This window comes from Theropithecus gelada, chromosome 3 (assembly GCF_003255815.1).
Source record: "Theropithecus gelada isolate Dixy chromosome 3, Tgel_1.0, whole genome shotgun sequence".
In the NCBI taxonomy this organism is placed as follows: Eukaryota; Metazoa; Chordata; class Mammalia; order Primates; family Cercopithecidae; genus Theropithecus; species Theropithecus gelada.
The window spans coordinates 132,307,981-132,326,930 of NC_037670.1; the positions used below are offsets into that span (position 1 = coordinate 132,307,981).

General features: G+C 43.7%; 1 protein-coding gene across 2 annotated transcripts in view; it reads right to left on the bottom strand.

Moving 5' to 3' along the window:
- Positions 1-18,950, bottom strand: part of LAMB1 (laminin subunit beta 1) — an 86,003-nt gene that overhangs the window by 15,393 nt on the left and 51,660 nt on the right. For both annotated transcript variants that reach the window (XM_025378669.1, XM_025378668.1), the window contains 5 exons: positions 16,373-16,536; positions 14,764-14,988; positions 13,229-13,443; positions 12,431-12,527; positions 936-1,305 (listed from right to left, as the gene is read on the bottom strand). In XM_025378669.1, the coding sequence (XP_025234454.1) occupies positions 936-1,305; positions 12,431-12,527; positions 13,229-13,443; positions 14,764-14,988; positions 16,373-16,536 (1,071 nt within the window). The remainder of the gene's footprint in view (positions 1-935; positions 1,306-12,430; positions 12,528-13,228; positions 13,444-14,763; positions 14,989-16,372; positions 16,537-18,950) is intronic.

An 18,950-nucleotide genomic window follows, 5' to 3' on the forward strand; every position in this document is an offset into this window, starting at 1 on the left:
TCAGGCCTAGATGGTGAGTCTGCAGTGAAACCATAGCATCTAGGGAAGCACAGATGCCTCATACCCTTTCCTGTTTTTGTCCTTTAGCACTTAGGTTTTATTGTGCTGTTTTGGGGGTTCCTTTTTGGCAAAAAATAATTTGGCAAAAGGAATTGGGATGTTTAGGGGCAAGAGAGGGGAGGCTGGGAGAAAGGGTAGAAAAATGATCCTTGAGAAGTTCAGCATCACTCAGCTCAATTCTTTAGGCTTCCACTAACAAACACTGTCCAATCAGAGGGAAAATTACCCAGAGAAGGGGTGGGATGAGGACTTTCAGTGTAGAGCGGCTGTTATAACTAGATGAATGAAGCACTGGTCTGGTGGACTAATGGCAGAGAAGCAGAAAAAACTTGAAGTAAGGAGTCTTACTTGAGGTAATGGAATTTCCCCCATAGTAGCAATACTTAACAATTTATAGATTTTTGCAATCCTGTTGTCATTTTATATATCAATCCTTTCATTACTGCATAAGGTAATGGCATATATTATCCTACCCCTTCTCCACAGGAGAGAAAATACAGGCTCAGGAACTGAGTCAACCAAGTTCACAAGCCTAGCATCAGAGCCAAGACTCAGTTATGGATCTTTGTCTTCTAAATCCAGCATGCCTCCCATTTTACTGACTTAGAACATGATTTGCAAGGAGGAGCACTGAGTATAATGCTTGCATGTTCTGTACTGCAGCCTCCAGAAGGCTGCTCCCCATGGATGTGCCAACATTCACTCACCCAAATGCCCAGTCAAGACTGCTGGAAAATAAATGGCTCAGAATCTGTTTTCACCCACAGGACTAACCAAACCTCCTGATGGAAGCACCATGCCAGGAAATCTTTGCTGTTTATTCATAAAGCTGAAAAAATATTGTGAGTTATTCCTCTGGCTCATTAACTACTTACTCTGCTTCCTCAAAGAGATTCCCAATGTTTTTCAGTGGCTCTGCTGCGGGGCTCTGCGCCAGGATGTCTTTTATCTCGCTGACTTTCCTCTCCACCGAGTCCACAGTCTCACGGTAAGGCCCGATCACACCACTGATCTTCAAGGCCTTGGCTTTCTCCAGGAATCTGTGTGTCCTGTTGGTCAGCTCAGCAATGATCACGTCCCAGAGAGCAAAGCACTGGTGGCAGGGTGTGCAGTCAGGGAAGACCCCCGAGTACCCTCGCGTGCACTTGTCACAGCGTGGACCCTCAACACCCTCCACGCAGACACACTGGCCCGTGGACTGGTCACACTGTGGCGTCTCAATGCCCCTGGGGTCACAGTCACAGGCTAGAAGGGAAGAAGCAATGCTAGCTGATCTACTTGATCATGAACCTCAGTGACAAGATGTGCCATTTAGAATCCTCATTTCACTGTGAAAATGGGAAGGTGTCAACCATCGATGACAACTGACCAGCAGCTCAGGTAGAGACTGTAGCAGCTTCTTGTAGCACATGCGTGACTTCAATGGTTGCTAACCCCTTAGCAGTAATAATACTTTAAACAGAAATGTTTTACATGAATGACCCCATTTAATTCTCACAATAACCCCATGGGATAGGTGTTATGATAATCACTATTTCGCAGATGTGGGAACTGAGAGATTAGAGAGATTACATAACATGCCTCAAGTCTCACTGCAAGGGAAAGGCCACGCCAGGACTCTGATTCAGTTCTTTGCAACTCTGGAGTCTGTACTCATCACCTCCGTTCTGCCTTTGCCTCCCCCTTACTAGGATTTCCCTACATACCATGTCTGTACAAACAATCCAGGTTACATCCTGCTAACATGCCACCTGGCATCGAATACATCACAAATGAGCAGCTCCTAACATACCTGACTCTATTTCGCAACAAAACATACTTGATGAAATGCAGTAAACGTGATCAAAACAAAACAAAACCCAAAGGAATTCTAAGTATCCAGTTTAAAGGCTTTTAACTAAGTATAATCTAACTTGGGGGTGTCTGCCATTGTGATGACCACTGCCAGTACTACAAGCAGAGATCTTGGGAGCCGTGCAGTCTCAGCCTCTCACAGACCCAATAGGGTTGGCACCTTATGCAAAGCCAAATGGCATAGGGTAAAATCACATGCCATACAGGACAAAATCTGTTCTTGGCCAGTAGCTGTGGCCGAGATTACTTAGCACAATGGCTGTGCCCTTGAACCCTGGCTTAGATCCCCAAATTTCAGGTGACCAAATCCTTTTTATGTCAACATCTGACATTTAAAAGTATTTATATAAGGTTTAAGTAACAGAAGGCCTTATACTAACATCTTATCACTGGGCTTCCACCCATTCTGGCAAAAGGTAGGAATACATAAAGTAATTTACTATCTTATTTCTCTGACTGGATTGTGGACTCCAAGGGCAGGGGCACATCTTAAACGATTTTTCCTTTTTCAGCATCATGCAATCAGAATCCAGACGTCTTTGCCAAATGAAGCCCTAACCTTATTTTAGTCTAGGCTTGCAAGGACACTTACATACCTTTATAACAGAAAATAATCCTCCTGAAGTGCAATGTCAAGTGTGGCAAAGCACAACAGATTCATGCTTTCTCAGATTTTTTTTTTTTTTTTTTGAGACGGAGTTTTGGTCTTGTTGCCCAGGCTGGAGTGCAATGGCACAATCTCAGCTCACTGCAACCTCCGCCTCCCAGGTTCAAGCAATTCTCCTGCCTCAGCCTCCCGAGTAGCTGGGATTACAGGCATGCGCCACCACACCCAGCTAATTTTGTTTTTTGTTTTTTATTTTTTTTTAAATTAGAGACGGGGTTTCTCCATGTTGGTTAAGCTGGTGTGGAACTCCCGACCTCAGGTGATCTGCCCGCCTCGGCCTCCCAAAGTGCTGGGATTACAGGCATGAGCCACTGCCTGCGGCCTTTTCTCAGATATCTGTATAAAATCTTGGGCCAATAGCTGTGATTTGGCTCTGAAAAACTTCCTTTTTTTGGGGAACAGAGTCTTGCTGTGTCGCCCAGGATAGAGTACAATGGCACGATCTTGGCTGACTCCAACCTCCACTTCCCGGGTTCAAGCTATTCTCCTGCCTCCACCTCCTGAGTAGCTGGGACTACAGGCATGCGCCACCACACCCAGCTAATTTTTGTATTTTAAGTAGAGACAGGGTTTCACCATGTTAGCCAGGATGGTCTCAATCTCTTGACCTCATGATATGCCCACCTTGGCCTCCCGAAGTTCTGGGATTACAGGCGTGAGCCACCGCACCCAGCCTTCCTCTGAAAAACTTTCTAACGGAACATCTCCCAGAGCCAGTTATACTGAGGGTCCTGAGATCTGCTATGACACGACCATCCTTTCAACCCAGAGACATGACAGTGGCCCACTCATTTGGCCCTCACCACATCCTGCCTTGTATTGCTAGTTTATCTTTTTATTGCCTTTGTTCTCCCCCTACATTCCAAGCTCTCGAGTGGCAGGTTTGAGAAGGACAGCATTGTGGTTAAGAGCATGAACTGTAGACTGAGGTTGTAAATCCTGCCTTCTCCACACCTGTTATGTGACCGTGGGTAATTAGGAAACTGAGTCACGTCTTCCACATCTGTAAGAAGAGGTAATGATTATAACTACAGGACTGCTTTCAAGATAAAATAATTACAAAGTGCTTAGAAGAGCATCTGGTCTATAGCAAGCATTCAATAAATCATTTTTATTACCGCTTTTTGTGTCCCTACAAGTGTCTGGTAGTCTTCTGCTAAGAGTGATGCTTGGTCATATTTCCATTGGATAAAGGGGAAAAACATATGTTCTGGCCATATGTTTATATGTATTTGCCAAAAAACATGATTATTCCAAAATTTGAAGTTTAGAATATTAATTCTTCAACCTTTAGGATTTTAAAACATGTAATTTCCTTAGTGCCTGGGGTTTTCGAAACCAAGACCTTAGGATTTCAAAAGTAAAACTTGGGTGTATGTTTTTCAAAAAACAGATCCTTTCCAGGCACATAAGGTATGTTTCATTTTTCTTGTTTGGGGAATATTCTCATAATGAATCAGGAAGCTGCTCAAACCATGGATAACTTTAATAGTGATCCATAGACCATCAGTTCTATGAGGTGTTCCTTGAGAAAAGTATCCCATTATGAGAAATTCTGTATCCTTATCTTGAAGATTAAAAACAAGTGTCAGCATATTATAGACTCAGAAGAGTTCTGCAGGAAAAACTTGTTTTACATTGTTTTTATCCAGTTGTATGCCAAAGTCATTTGACCGTGAGATCTTTTCTTAGTGGAAGTCAATGCCAGTGACACCCCAGAGAAATAATGAGAAAGGCTTGGGAAAACCACTACATTAATCAATTTCTGAGATTAGGAAGAACTTAGATAACTTACAAATAACTTAAAGAACTTAGTACCTTAAGAGTTTATGTTGTTTAGATTTTAGAAATAGATTTCCATTATCATTTGGTAAAATTTAGTCATCTTCCAGAAAGGTAAAAGTTACCCGAGTCACCTGGGTCCTCAGCTCTCAAACTTGGGTAGGTATCAGAATCACCTGGAAGGTTCATTAAAAACAGATTGCTTCTCCACTCTCCTCCCATCCCCCCGTTCTGATTTAGTAGGTCTGGGTGGGGCCCAGAATTATTTTTGTTTCTAAGTTCCCAGGAGATACTGATGAGTCATGAGACCCTGTTTTGTGGAGCACTGACTGTTACTTTCCCAGCTGTTTCTGCCCGCCTTCTGTATGTTAGAGAAAAAAAGAGCATGTGCGTGTGTGTGTATGTATGTGTGTCTGTGTCTGTGGAGAAAGAGATACCTTCAAAGGGTGGCGCTGGAGCAGAATCACGACTTTGGAAGTTCACCAATGTAGGCTGATGCACAAATCTCAGGACTTACATAACAGAGGAAGAAGTGATGCCATTTGTAATAAAACTACGTTGTCTGCCCTTGCCCTGCAGGGCCCAGCCAGTGGTCAGGGGGAGGCAGCCCTCTGGGGCCTACTCACCCTTATCTCCCTTAGGCTTCACACAATTGAGGCAGAGCTGCATACTGCTTGTAGTTTGCTTAGACAATTATTTATTTCCCATAGATGATGCAAAGGTACACCTTTGTTCAGTCCTAAATATTAGGTTTTTGGTGGATTCATGCTTGGGGCAAGGGATGCCTGCATATATTGATTTATTTTTAATTTCTCTGATCATTTTTCATTTATTTCATTGCTAAAGGCATGTCTCACTCCCATTCTGTCACAGGCATCTTTAAGGGGAAAACAGCCCAACCCTGAAAGACTTTAAAGGCAGATAAGGCTTCCCTCTTTATCTGGCCAAGGGAAATTAGCCTGGGCAAGAGTTCCAATGAGCCAGCAGAGCTTCGGCTCTCTCCAGAAGTCAACCACCAGTTCAGCCCAGCTGACCAACATTCCTTTCTCCCAACTGAAAAGTAAACCATCAAATCTCACAGATGATTGGATTGCAGTCTCATTATTGAAAAAGTTGGTCCTGACTCTCCGGGAAGGGCACCAAATAACTAGTCTCAAATGCACCTGGTTTTGATTTCAAGCTGAAGCCCCTGGTCATGTGCTTCCCTCCCTGGCTACTGAATTTCCAGAATTGCTTCTCTTGGGATCACCTAAGAGGCAGGCACCAGAAGGCCCACATTTTACAACCTTGTAAAAAGACCCCCTCCACTTCAAGAATATTTTCAGTGAAACTCCCACACTCACGTGGCTGAAGCGGAAAGGTCAGTTCACACTTGACAAGTTAGTAAAACTTCATAGACTAATGTATGGAGGAGATTCTCCCATCATCTCACACACCCTCCAGGATCTGAAAAACTGTGAACTGACTATTCAGGCTGCCGCTGACGAGGTCCAGTGGGGTTTCTTCTCTCTTAAGAGAAAGGAGTCAGAATCCAAATGACCTGGATAAAGCACAGCCTTATTTTAAGAAATGGGATTACTTGGCAGAGAATCAGAAACTTTCTCTTGGAAAGGAGAGCATATATAGCAAAAGTTGTTGCCTAATCTTTAAGATGAACAAATAATAAAAATAGTATTTTTTAAATATTCATTTTAACAAGCTGTAATAATTCGACTTTCATCTGTGAATACACTCTCTGTTCTGTGGTCAGTAGGCTTCCTCTATTTTTAGTAAGTGTTCTTATCATTTCAAACATAATTTTTAAGAGGTAGGTAAATGAAAGCTATTGTACTGATTTTCAAGATATGAAGGCCCAGAGAACACTAGCAAGTCAATGCCAGAATGGGAAATAGTCTATGTACGCATTTATCACATAGACTTATATTGCCTGCTTCCTTTACATCCTTCCCTCTGCTCCTCAAGACCTTCCTGTGCCCACTGAACGAAGTCTACCCTCAATGGCCTGGCACTGAAGGCTTCGCACAGTCTGGTGAAACCAAATCTCTCCATGACTCTCCAGCTAAGACTGTTTCCTGAGGGCACCTCCCAGAGCTGTATTGTCCTTTAGCTAGGATGACAATTTCCTCTCTCAATACCAACTGTCAACGAGTAGCCCCTAGGCTTGTGGAAAGAGCTGGGACAGGAGGCCACATAGGCCTGGCTTCAGATCCCAGTTCTTTCCTCACTCGGGATAAGCCTTTGGGCAAGTCCCTTAACCTCTCTGAGTCTGAGATTAGTCAATTGTGAAATGGGGATGATACCCCCATAGGTTGTTTGTTGCAAAGATAAAATTAAGAATACTTACATAATATGCCTAAAAGTGCTTGGCACTCAGCACATTCTCTGTAGATGGCCACTAGAGCTAATCTTTTCTGCAAACCCTTCCCTAATGACTCCAGTTACTACTGATCTTCTTCTGACAATTGGAAGTTTGTACCATTTACTTTCTGCTATCTTTTTACTTCATTTTATGTACCTCATGTCCCCAAATAGCCTGCAAGTGGCAGAACAGTATCAGCTGTTCTCTCTGTGTCCCCTCCCCACTCCACACCATTGGTCACTCAGTGTTAGGCTTATTAGCCTCCTTTCTGTTGGAAACTTAAATTTGCCTTGGGACAGAGAAAGTGCTACACCCTAAGATTCAGGTAATGGGGTTCTCTTCTGCCATGGACCTTGCCTCAAAGCAACATGGGACTCCAGGATCTGCTGCAATGCCAAGAAGTTTACTTATACTTTAGGCATTTCTATTTACTAAAAGCAAGGGCAATTTAAATAATTTTTATCTCTTACATGGGATTTTCTTTTTTCTGACATTCTCTTCTATCCTTTTCCCTTTTTGGCCTCAGTAATATAACTTCAATTTTGGAATGAAAGTTGGGGGATGAATATAATTTCATCTGCAGAAATGAGCTGCCTGTCTAGCACAGAGGTCATCAAGTTTTAATGTAAAAGTTGAAATAGTAAATCTTTCCAGCTTTCAGGCCATTCTGTCTCTGTCATGATGACTTGACTCTGGCATTGCTGTCCACAAGCAGCCAGGGAAAATACATAAACAAGTGGGTGTAAAACTTTATTAACCACTATGGGCAGGGGGCTGGATTTGGCCTCTGCCTGTGGTCTGCCCAGTTCTGGTCTAGCCTACCAATTCTGAGGACACATTCTGCAATTAGGATTATGTAAGACAAGACTTCACTCTACTTCGACAGTATTTATAGTTCTCCAAAGAATCGAATGAAGTCTGATTTTGTGAGTCACAATGGAAATATTAAGGTGGGTGGTTGTGAAAGAAATCCCAACATTAGAAAATACAGGCATTCTAAAGATTAATGTCTGGGCAAAAGAACACACTGTGTTTTTCTACTAAACACGAAATGAGAAACAAGCATGGTGGGGAAGTGGCCACTACCCAAAGCTTCTTGAGTATGCCCCACATTTACAGTTTGCCTGGGTTTAGAGACACTGCCCTTTTCCAAGAGCCAGAGGCCCCAAATGGAAACTTTACCCTTCCTTTTTGCTGTCTATGAATCAACAGAAAGATTCCTCCTGTGACCCTTGGACTCCTGAGGAGGACAATGCAGCGCTCCAGGCTGTTTTCTCCAGCACGTTCATGGTGGGTGGATGAGATTCCCTCTCCATCCCAGCACAGTGGTGGGCTTGTTCAGGCTTGGCACGATGGGCCAACAGCCCCAACCCGCCTGGACAATAGGAACATTCAACAATCTGTAAGTTGGAGGCTCAACTCATTTGTCTTTTATATAACTACATTCTTTTTTTCCATAAGGGGAATACTTAGCTAGGACTTAAATCTTTCTATAAGTGTATTGTTAGCTAGTTGGCACCAGAAAGTCTAAATTTATGCCCTCTAACAAACCAATTCAACTGAAAACATATTTGTCAAGCAATTACATAATTGGAGAAAAGAGCTGATGTTCTTTTTGCATAGTTCCATCTAATTTTGAATGACACCTCTTCTTGCCCCTGCTGATTTCTGGGCCCATCCCTTCAGAAAGCCCCTGTCCTCCTGTTTCTATTCGTGAATGCATTCCAGCACAAACAGAACCATAAGCCTTGTCTGCCTCTGCATCTTGGCCCCTGCCTTCACAGGCCACACTGGTCCTACTCCTGTTGCCACCCTATATGTACCAGGCCCCTAGATGGCCATGAATCAATCCCCCATTGTCCACTCAAATCAATTCTCACCCTCTGTGGGTGCTTTGTAGGTTATGAGCAAAAAGAGTGCCAAAAGCATTGAGGATCCAACACTTTCTCTGTCTGACAGACTGCCTTAAGCACTGTGGGACATTTATTATCCTTGGCTCCTGCATACCTAGTGCCTATAGCAACGACCCTATTATGGTGATGACCCAAAATACTCCCCTCCTCCCAAATTTCCAGATGTCCCCACCCCAGCTCAGCCACTGTGGGCACAAAGGAGGGATAATGTCTACTTTAACACCCCAAAGAAAGATGCCCTAACATTTTATTTATTTTTTTATTTTTTATTTTTTTTGAGACAGAGCCTTGCTCTGTCACCCAGGCTGGAGTATAATGGCACGACCTCTGCTCACTGCAACTTCTGCCTCCTGGGTTCAAGTGATTCTCATGCCTCAGCCTCCTGAGTAGCCAGGATTATAGGTGTGCACCACCACGCCTGATTAATTTTTGTATTTTTAGTAGAGATGGGGTTTCACCATGTTGGTCAGGCTGGTCTCAAACTTCTGACCTCCAGTGATCCTCCTGCCTTGGCCTCCCAAAGTGCTGGGATTACAGGTGTCAGCCACCGTGCCCAGCTAACATTTTATAACTTTGAATTGCCAAAGTTTGCAATGAGGTCAGCTGCCTTCACCCCATATTTTAACACTTTGGGGAAAGAGGATTTCTGGTCTTCCATGAAAAAAAAAACAACCTAAAGATAAGGTTGGAGAGATGACAATGTAGTGGGAAGACAAGGGGAAAAGGGAACACCTGGATCTAGAACCTGGAAGTATCTCTTAGGGTGTTTTCACTTGTGCTCACCTGGAGCTTCTAATACTTCCGGAGGGCTTGAAACCAACTTTTTCTTGCTGGTGTGAGCTGACTGGGTGTCAATACTAGGGTCACAAATATGAATGATACATACATATAAATGCAGAGAGGATTGGAAAGATTCCTATCAAGCTGAGTAAAAAGAGGAGTATACTGGGTGGGGGAGATGAGAAGAGACTTTGTTTTCTTCTAATACAGGAGGTACCAATTGCTTGAAGTGAATGCAGGCAGCCTGGCTCCAGGACCTATACTCTTTGCTATGGGATCTCTTCATCTGTCTGCATCCCTGCTGCCCTTATGCCACTGGGATCAGCCAACACAATGGGCAAACCATAAAGCCAGGTGATCTTTGTAGTTCCTCCATTAACTATGATTATCTATGATTATCTTACAGAAAAAAAGGAAATGCCAAAGGGAAAAGCAAAAAGGAACAGACATATCCAGTTTCAATACATTCTCTTTAAACAAACGAGGTTTATTTGCAGAATACTGCGTTTCTGTTTTTTATTGCTTGTTTGCTTTTCCTGATGAAAAGTTTCTTACCTAACGAGCTGACCTTTCTTCTGGATAAAATGAACAAAGAAGTTGGCGAACAATGATGCCATGAATCTTATTCTTTGCAGAGTTTCTAAAACAGGATCTAACTTTTGACCCAAACAAGTTGACAAGGTTCCTATAAGCCACAATTTCTCCAGCAGATTTAGAGGCGAAAGTTTAAAGAGAAGATAAAAGGGTAAGGAGTAAAGTTCTAAGGACCACATGAACAACTCTCCGATTGACTCTGACTCTGGGTAGCAGGCCTTTCCTGCTAACAAAGCTAAGATGGAGCCAAAGGTCAGAAAGCTTTGGCAGAGAAAGCTATTTTGCCAATGACACATGCTGACAGAATCAGAGTATGAGCAACGATAGAGGCATTATCTGGAAAAAATCAAGCTTTGGGGCATTACAAGTTTGAGGAATTTAACAGAGTAGTGATTACAGCCCTGGAAAAACCAGATTTTAAGCAGAGTTTTACTTTCAAGAGACATCTTGGAGAAACTGGTCCACTGGATTTCAATACCTTCTTATGGAAGTGGGGATGTCAGATCTCATTAAGAACCAAATATGGAGAATGATGAAAGAAAAGTACTTGTTTATTGACATAGCAAACATCATCCCCACTGTGAAACAAACATTAATCTAAGAGGTCCATACAAACCCTTCTGGCTAAGCATCGACTTAAAACTCAAATCCTATCTAATTTGTTCTGATCTTGCCCACTGACCTTTCTCTGCTGTTAAGGAACAGATGGGTTTGCACCCTGAAGGAACACACTTTCTAGGTTCCTGACCTTCTATAGGAGATACTGAATGAGTTGCCAACTTGAAGATCTGTATTATTTCTTGCTGTAGTTGTGTCCAAAAAAATAAAACAGTAATTTAAAAAATTTAAGAGTCCTGGCCAGGCGCGGTGGCTCACGCCTGTAATTCCAGCACTTTGGGAGGCCAAGGCAGGAGGATCATAAGGTTAGGAGTTCGAGACCAGCCTAACATGGTGAAACCCTATCTCTACTAAAAATACAAAAATTAGCCAGGCATGGTGGTGTGTGCCTGTAATCCTAGCTATTTCGGAGGCTGAGGCAGGAGAATCGCTTGAACCCGGGAGGCAGAGGTTGCAGTGAGCTGAGATTGTGCCACTGCGCTCCAGCCTGGGTGACAGAGTGAGACTTCGTCTCAAAAAATAAAAAATAAAAAAATTTAAGAGTCCAATAGAGACCTATAATTTCAGATGTGCAACAAATATATACCAAAGAGTACATAAGAAACTACAGAAAATATTTATCCATAATGATCAATTAAAAACAGGGAAGAAAATCAAGTAGGAAAGAAAGAATATAAAAACAGAATTGCAACAGCCTGTTCAATCCTTTCCATAAATACTTTAAGATCTGAAAAATGATTTTCCAGGTCAAAAAAATTGCAATGCCATAAAAATCAAGCAATCCTTATGATTCACTTAATTTTAACAAGTTTTTGCTCGTAAGAAAATGTCAGGTTTTTTTTGTTTGTTTTTTTAACATAAGCCTAGATGAAAATCTGGGCTTTATTCACATTTAACTGACTTGGAGCCCCTACCATACATACCTTTGTTGTGCACGAAGTCTCTATGACATTGCCCTCCAGTTTTCACTAGTGGGGATGTTATCTTACGCACATACGCCAAGAGCTTAAACTGTCAGCAAAGTCTAGTTGATCCAATGAATCCAGTGATTTTTTTTTTTTTTTTTTTTTTTTGAGACGGAGTCTCGCTCTGACGCCCAGGCTGGAGTGCAGTGGCTGGATCTCAGCTCACTGCAAGCTCCGCCTCCCGGGTTCATGCCATTCTCCTGCCTCAGCCTCCCGAGTAGCTGGGACTACAGGCGCCCACCACCTCGCCCGGCTAGTTTTTTTGTATTTTTAGTAGAGACGGGGTTTCACCGTGTTAGCCAGGATGGTATCAATCTCCTGACCTCGTGATCCGCCCATCTCGGTCTCCCAAAGTGCTGGGATTACAGGCTTAAGCCACCACGGCTGGCCTTCAGTGATCTTACTAGGATAACCATTTACCTCTTCTTGTGCCATCAAGGAAGTTGGCCACAAAATACTGTTCAGAGGGGGTAAAAAGTCACTTTGCCAAACATGGTTCATATGGTCCCACTTTGGTTAAAAGTATTTTAAAAAGCAGCTGTGTATTTATGGTGTGTGTGTGTGTGCTTGCTTACAGACACACAGAAACAAACTTTATCCCAGGGTGTGGGGCCGGGAGAGTATGCACATCCACTCTTGACTACCTATACTTATGGGCAGGGCTAGATTTGTTAGATTGTTTTTTAAACAATCAGTGTTAGTTTATTTTTGCAATTAAATACAGGTTCTTATCGACACATTAATTTGTACTGTGTTTTATAATTTACAGAAGGCTCTTGCAGAAACCCTGTTCCCTCCACTCTCTGATGAAGTCAACGCGAGAACGCCCGCACCTCACCTCGGCACTCCACGTCAGGGTCTCCCCAGAAGAGTTCCTGGCACTCACTGCAGGTGCGGCCTCCAAACCCAGGCATGCACTGGCACTGCCCTGTGAACTGTGGCCAGAACACAGACCTTAGTCAAGCAGGCTTCAGGCCAGAAGCCAGTTGTCATCTTTTTTTTCTAGCTGCCAGTTAGAAGTGGGAATGAACTGTTCACCTGAGAAGGTCTCCATTGACTAGGAAAAGGGACTTCCGCTTCGATCGTGGGTGTCGAGAGCCCCATGCCAGCATCTAACTGCTCTTTTGCAACAGGGCTTGGAAAGGTCTGTGGCATATTATTATTTATTTACCTGTTCCCTCACTTTTATCCTCACAGATCAGCCACAATCCTGGGCCACCTTTGACTCGCCTGACTTAGGGAGTATGTCCTCCTTAGTATGTGTCAGGAAACAACAGCACTTTTTACAATGCTGGGTATGGCTAATTGGTTCCTTTCAAGTTGAGAAGCTAAGAGAAAAGTCTGCTTCAGCGGCCAGGTACTGTAGAGAAGAAGAGAAATAGCACACCCTTGTCTATTCTTATGTGAGTCTGCATCTGCAGCTCGGACCCTCTATTGAAATGCTATGGGTGTGTCTGATGGGGAGTCTGTGCACAGTTATGTAGACCCAGCCAAGGGGTACAAATGAGGGCTGAGATCCAGGCCACGCTGTGTTTGCCAAGCCATGTGCCCTGGGGCCTTGCTGTAACTGGGGCAAAGTCACCATAAGCTGACCCCTGGGCTCATAAAGGCATCATCCCCAGCAGCAGTCCCTCACCTCATTGCAAGATGGCCCGAAGGAATGAGCAGCGTTGCAGTTGCATGGGTCACAGCCAGTGCCACTGGCCAGCTGCCAGGTATTAGGTGCACAGCGGTCACAGTTCTGCCCGATCACATTAGGAAGACACAAGCACTGACCAGTGGCTTTGTCGCACTGGCAGTCAGAGCCGTTACAGTGCTCTTGCACGGTGCCCAGGTAATTACAGACACACTCTGAAAAAGAACATCACATTTACTTATTGTCACACTCCCAAATACACAGCAGACGTTAGCCACATCTAAACGCTAAGATGTTCCCACTTCAGATCCTGACCTTGAAATGCAAAGAAGGAAAGAAATGGAGGTGATTCAAAAAGAAAGCTAAAATTATTGTTGTTTAGAAGTTCTCATGATGTCTTACACAGTTCTGACATTTCCCAGATACACACAATGATACATTTCACCTAAAAGTATGTTCAAAATACACAGATTTGACAAGATGCTGGTGAGTCATTTTAAAATTGAAGGTTTAACTGGAAATAATAAAAAAAAAAAATGCCAGTGGGAATTGAGATATCTAATAATTTCAAACTCTTGGCAGGGAACAGCAGTAATAAACGTGTCGGACATAGCAGGTAAAAGCCCTTTAAGCTACTAAGGCTTTAAGGAATCCAGTCCTGCTGGTCGCTAGCATTCCACACATGTTTGTATAAACAAAGCCAGGAGCCTGGGGGCTGTGCAGCTGCAGCAGGAGGAAATGCTAGTTGATCTCTTGATAAGAGAGAAACAAAGAGTTCCAAAAGAGAAATGTTAGAGATGCTACTTCTTTCTCTTCCTTAAGCTGGAAGGCTCTATTCCATCAATGCAACTAGAAAAGGTGGGACCACAGTGGGTATTTAGGATTTCAAAGTCCATCCAACCAGCAAGTTCATGGGCAAAGCATACCATCAATACCCTCTACTGGATGCCATTTATCATGGGGACAGCTACATGGTTTTTCTTTCCTGTTATCTCTCCCAGGCACCAAGTCACATCTTGAGACCTCAGTCCTGCGAGAAAGTGTGGATGTAAAGAAAAAAATAAACATGGCCTGGCGCAATGCCTCACGCCTGTAATCCCAGCACTTTGGAAGGCTGAGGTGGGTAGATCACCTGAGGTCAGGAGTTTGAGTCCAACATGACCAACATGGTGAAACCTCGTCTCTATTAAAAATACAAAAATTAGCTGGGCATGGTGGCAGGTGCCTGTAATCCCAGCTACTTGAGAGGCAGAGGTTGTAGTAAGCTGAGATCATGCCGTTGCACTCCAGCCTGGGCGACACAGTGAGACTCTGTCTCAAAAAAAAAAAGAAAAAATGGAAAGAAAAGAAAAAGTGAAAAGAGAAAAAAATTTGGTCTCATCTTTCCTTAGTTGAAAGTGAAATTTTACCTCTCTGAACAAATGTTTTCCCACGTGAAATAAATACAGGAAGAATAAAATCTGCTGATAATAATAATAAAAAAAAAAAAGGTGGGAGTCATTGTAAGGAGCAGGCAGAATAAATGTGCATCTTACTTCGACAGTCCTGCCGGAGGGCGTCACCATAGTATCCAAACCGGCAGAACTGACAGTGTTCCCCTTCGGTGTGGTACAGGCACTTGAGGCACCTCCCAGTCTCCTTGTCACAGGCTTCTGGGTCTGTCGTGTCAATGTTGTTGTGACACTGGCAAGGCTGACACAACCCCTCAACTTCCGATGGATTGCCGAAGAATCCTGAGGCACAGTCGTCACATCTGGAACCTGTCACCCAATAAAACCAAGCACAAGATGTTTAGCTTATTGACCAAAAGCTCCCCAGTGCACCGACACTCATGCCTAGAGACAGCTGACCGTGGCAGTGCTTCATCTCCACTGCGCGATTTACAGAGCCCAGGGTGATCGCATCCGAAGGGGAAAGAATAGGCTTGAATTGTGAGGGGAAGGCAGTATTACTTTCAGTGGCAAAGACCACAGTCACTTTTGCGCCAATCTAATATTTTGTAGCCTCTAACAGTGCTGCAGCTGCCTCAGAGGCCACAGCGGGTATGGACAGTTATGAGAAGGGTCCTAGCACATGGGACTTTAGCTTCTGAGCACACAGGGTGGGAGCAAACTAACAAACAATGTGAAGTGTAGCTTCATGTTAAAATCCTAATCCAAGGATTACATTTTTTTAAGAGATGGGGCCTTTCTTTATCACCCAGGCTGGAATGCAGTGACATGATAATAGCTCACTGCAGCCTTGAATTCCTGGGTTCTAGGAATTCTCCCGCCTCAGCTTTCCCAGCAGCTGGGACTACAGGTTTGCAGCACTACACCTGACTAATTTTGTAAATTTTTTTTTTTTTTTTTTTTTTTGGAGAGATGGTGTCTCACCATCTTGCCCACACTGGTCTGTAACTCCTAGGCTCAAGCAATCCGCCTGCCTCAGCCTCCCAAAGTCCTGCAACTACAGGCATGAGCCACCACATATGGCCTAATTCAAGAATTACAGAGACTGAAAAGTTACCACTCCTCTGTGAGCAACCTGAAAAATGAGATCTTTAATGATGACCAATTTCCCTAAGAAATGCTGAAAGTATATGCAAAAAACATTTACTGAGCTACGTATAAGCATAAGTAGTATTTGTAACAGTGGCTTCAAGCATGAAATAAAAGGGAGTTTTTTACAACCCAGCTAGAGTCATTGAATCTTGGTAGATAATGTGAGTATCATAACAGTGAAGAATATATTAAGCCATCTGGTGATTCCCTGGATGATATTCTTTTCTTTCTTCTGACCACTATTTGGTCACCTCACAGCTTTGAGATACTTTTGCTAGGAGTTGGATAAAGAAAGGCAGGAGTAAAATGTAAGTTAATCTTTCTAATGTTTAATAACAGAAAAGTATTCCACAGGGTTTCCAGATTTCCACGAGCTTGCTCTCCTGCTTTGTGTTATAACATTCTTATCAGAGGCTCATGAATTGACTCTACCCTATGTGTCAAATAGGAAAAGAGCATCTCTTCTAACTTTAATTTTAAATTAAAGATTATAAAAGTAGACTTAATTGGTTCACTTTGCATCTTTTTTTCTCATTAACAATGAACTCATAAAGACATCTTTTCCTCCCTCTTTGCTTCCCAAAGTCTGCACACGACTTACCAATGTATCCAGGATCACAAACACAGGCAAGCTGTAAAGTAACAGGATCTTGGTAGCAGCTCCTGGCAAACTGGCGTCCACTGTCGGGACCATCTGGGCAAGGGCAAGGGCGGCAGTGATCTCCTGACCCAATGATGGGGTCGCCATAGTAACCAGCCAAGCACCTGCATCAGTCACAGAAGAGAGCAGGCCATGATCCCACAGTTCTAAGAAACCTGTTCCAAGGAAAGTCTTGAAAACTGTTCTGTTTGGGCACACTCTTCTCCACTCACTTTTTCTTTTTCTTTCTTTTTTTTTTGAGACAAAGTCTTGCTCTGTCACACAGGCTGCAGTGGCGCTATATCAACTCAATGCAACCTGTTTTCCGGGTTCAAGTGATTCTCCTGCCTCAGCCTCCCAAGTAGCTGGGACTACAGGCACATGCCGCCACACCCGGCTAAATTTTTTTTGTTTTTTAGATGGAATCTCGCTCTGTTGCCAGGCTGGAGTGCAGTGGCACGATCTCAGCACACTGCAACCTCCACCTCTCGGTTCAAGCGATTCTCCTGCCTCAGCCTCCCGAGTAGCTGGGATTACAGGCACCTGCCACCATACCTGGCTAATTTTTGTATTTTTAGTAGAGACAGGGTTTCACCATGTTGGCCAGGCTGGTCTTGAACTCCTGATCTCAGGTGATCCACCTGCCTCAGCCTCCCAAAGTGCTGGAATTACAGAGGTGAGCCACCACACCCAGCCTAATTTTTGTATTTTTAGTAGAGACGGGGTTTTACCATGTTGGTCAAGCTGGTCTCAAACTCCTGATTTCAGGTGATCTGCCCACCTCTCTTTATGTTTTCATGTGGAAGATTTACTATGGGAACCATGGTTCTCAAACTTTAGCTTCAATCAGAATCACCTGAAACAGATGACTGGGCTCCTCCCACCGACTTTCTGATTCAGTAGGTCCCCATGATACTGATGCTGCTGATCCAGGGATCCTACTTGCAGGACCACTGCGTTTGAGTGACACCTATGGCCTCACCTGGCCCCTTACTCACTGTTTCCCACAGGATGAGCCACCTCTCCCCATGTGCACTTGATTGTTCCATCAGCTGTCTGCCTGTCCTGACCATTCAGTTCTGCTCCCTTCTTGTGTTACGGGGTCTGTCCTCCTAGGGGTGGCTTATACCTGTCGGCCTCTGCCTATGCCTGGGAGGGGTGATGTGTTGGCAAGCCCACGGTGGCCACAAGTCTAAAGCCATGTCCTACAACCCAGCTTTTCCCAGTACTGGAGCTGAGGGGGTGACAGGGGTGCTGTCCAGCTGTGTAGCCCCTGTATTTGTCTCTCAGGTGGTTCCAAACTCAGGCAGGGATGGGGCATGTTACTTATTAGTTCCCACATCCAACACGTCAATCCCACTCTTTAAAGATAACAAATACATGGAGGTCAAAGGATCCTCAAAGTTTATACAACTAGTTAAATAATGAGCTAGAAGTTGAACTCGGTGTCCTTTTAGCAATACATTCTTTTACTATGTTAGCCTGCTTGTCAAGATGAATGGTAATTAGGTTACTTTTTAATTTCCTTCAACATAAAATCTTGAAGGAACTTTGGAGACAATCTAATCCAACCTAGCTATTCTACTTATGAAAAGCTGGATATTCCGGCCAGGTGCGGTGGCTCACCCTTGTAAAATGGCTCATCCCAGCACTTTGGGAGGCTGAGGTGGGTGGATCACCTGAGATTGGGAGTTCGAGACCAGCCTGGCCAACATGGTGAAACCCCATCTCTCTTAAAAATACAAAAAATTAGCCAGGCATAGTGGCACGTGCCTGTAATCCCAGCTACTCGGGAGGCTGAGGCAGGAGAATCGCTTGAACCCAGGAGATGGAGGTTGCAGTGAGCTGAAATTGCACCATTGCACTCCAGCCTGAGTGGCAGAATGAGATTCCATCTTAAAACAAACAACAACAACAAAAAGCCTGTAGTCCCAGCTACTTGGGAGGCTGAGGCAGAAGAATTGCTTGAACCTGGGAGGCGGAGGTTGTGGTGAGTCAAGATTGTGCCATTGAACTCCAGCCTGGGCAACAAGAGTGAAACTCTGTCTCAAAAAAAAATGTTTTAAAGCTGGATATCCTAATTCACCCAAGGTTAGAAAGCAAGTTAGAAGCAGAATTGGGCCAGGAACTGAGGTCCAAGGATTTCCAATTCAATTTGTTTCTCAAGTCTTTTGGAGGCAATCCAAATACATCATGATAGAAATTGTTCATTTCTTGCCTCCCCTTGGGAACAATCTAAGTGTAGAGTTTCTTTATAAATTCACAGGATTGAAACTGTGGTTATCTTGGAATGAGAAAAAAGAATGATGAGAAACTGGCTCAAACTAGATAGTAAAATTCCAAATACTTAAAATCAAGTGTTTGCCACCTAAACCTAAAATTAAAAATCTTCCTTCTCCCACACCCTTTCTCATTCTCAAAACCCTTTACAAATAAAATCCAAAGCCGGTCACAGATCAACTATGCCATTCTGACATGATGTTTGTTCAAATGCATTCCACAGTGTGAATGCTGATTGTGAATCAGCATTGTGGCAGCC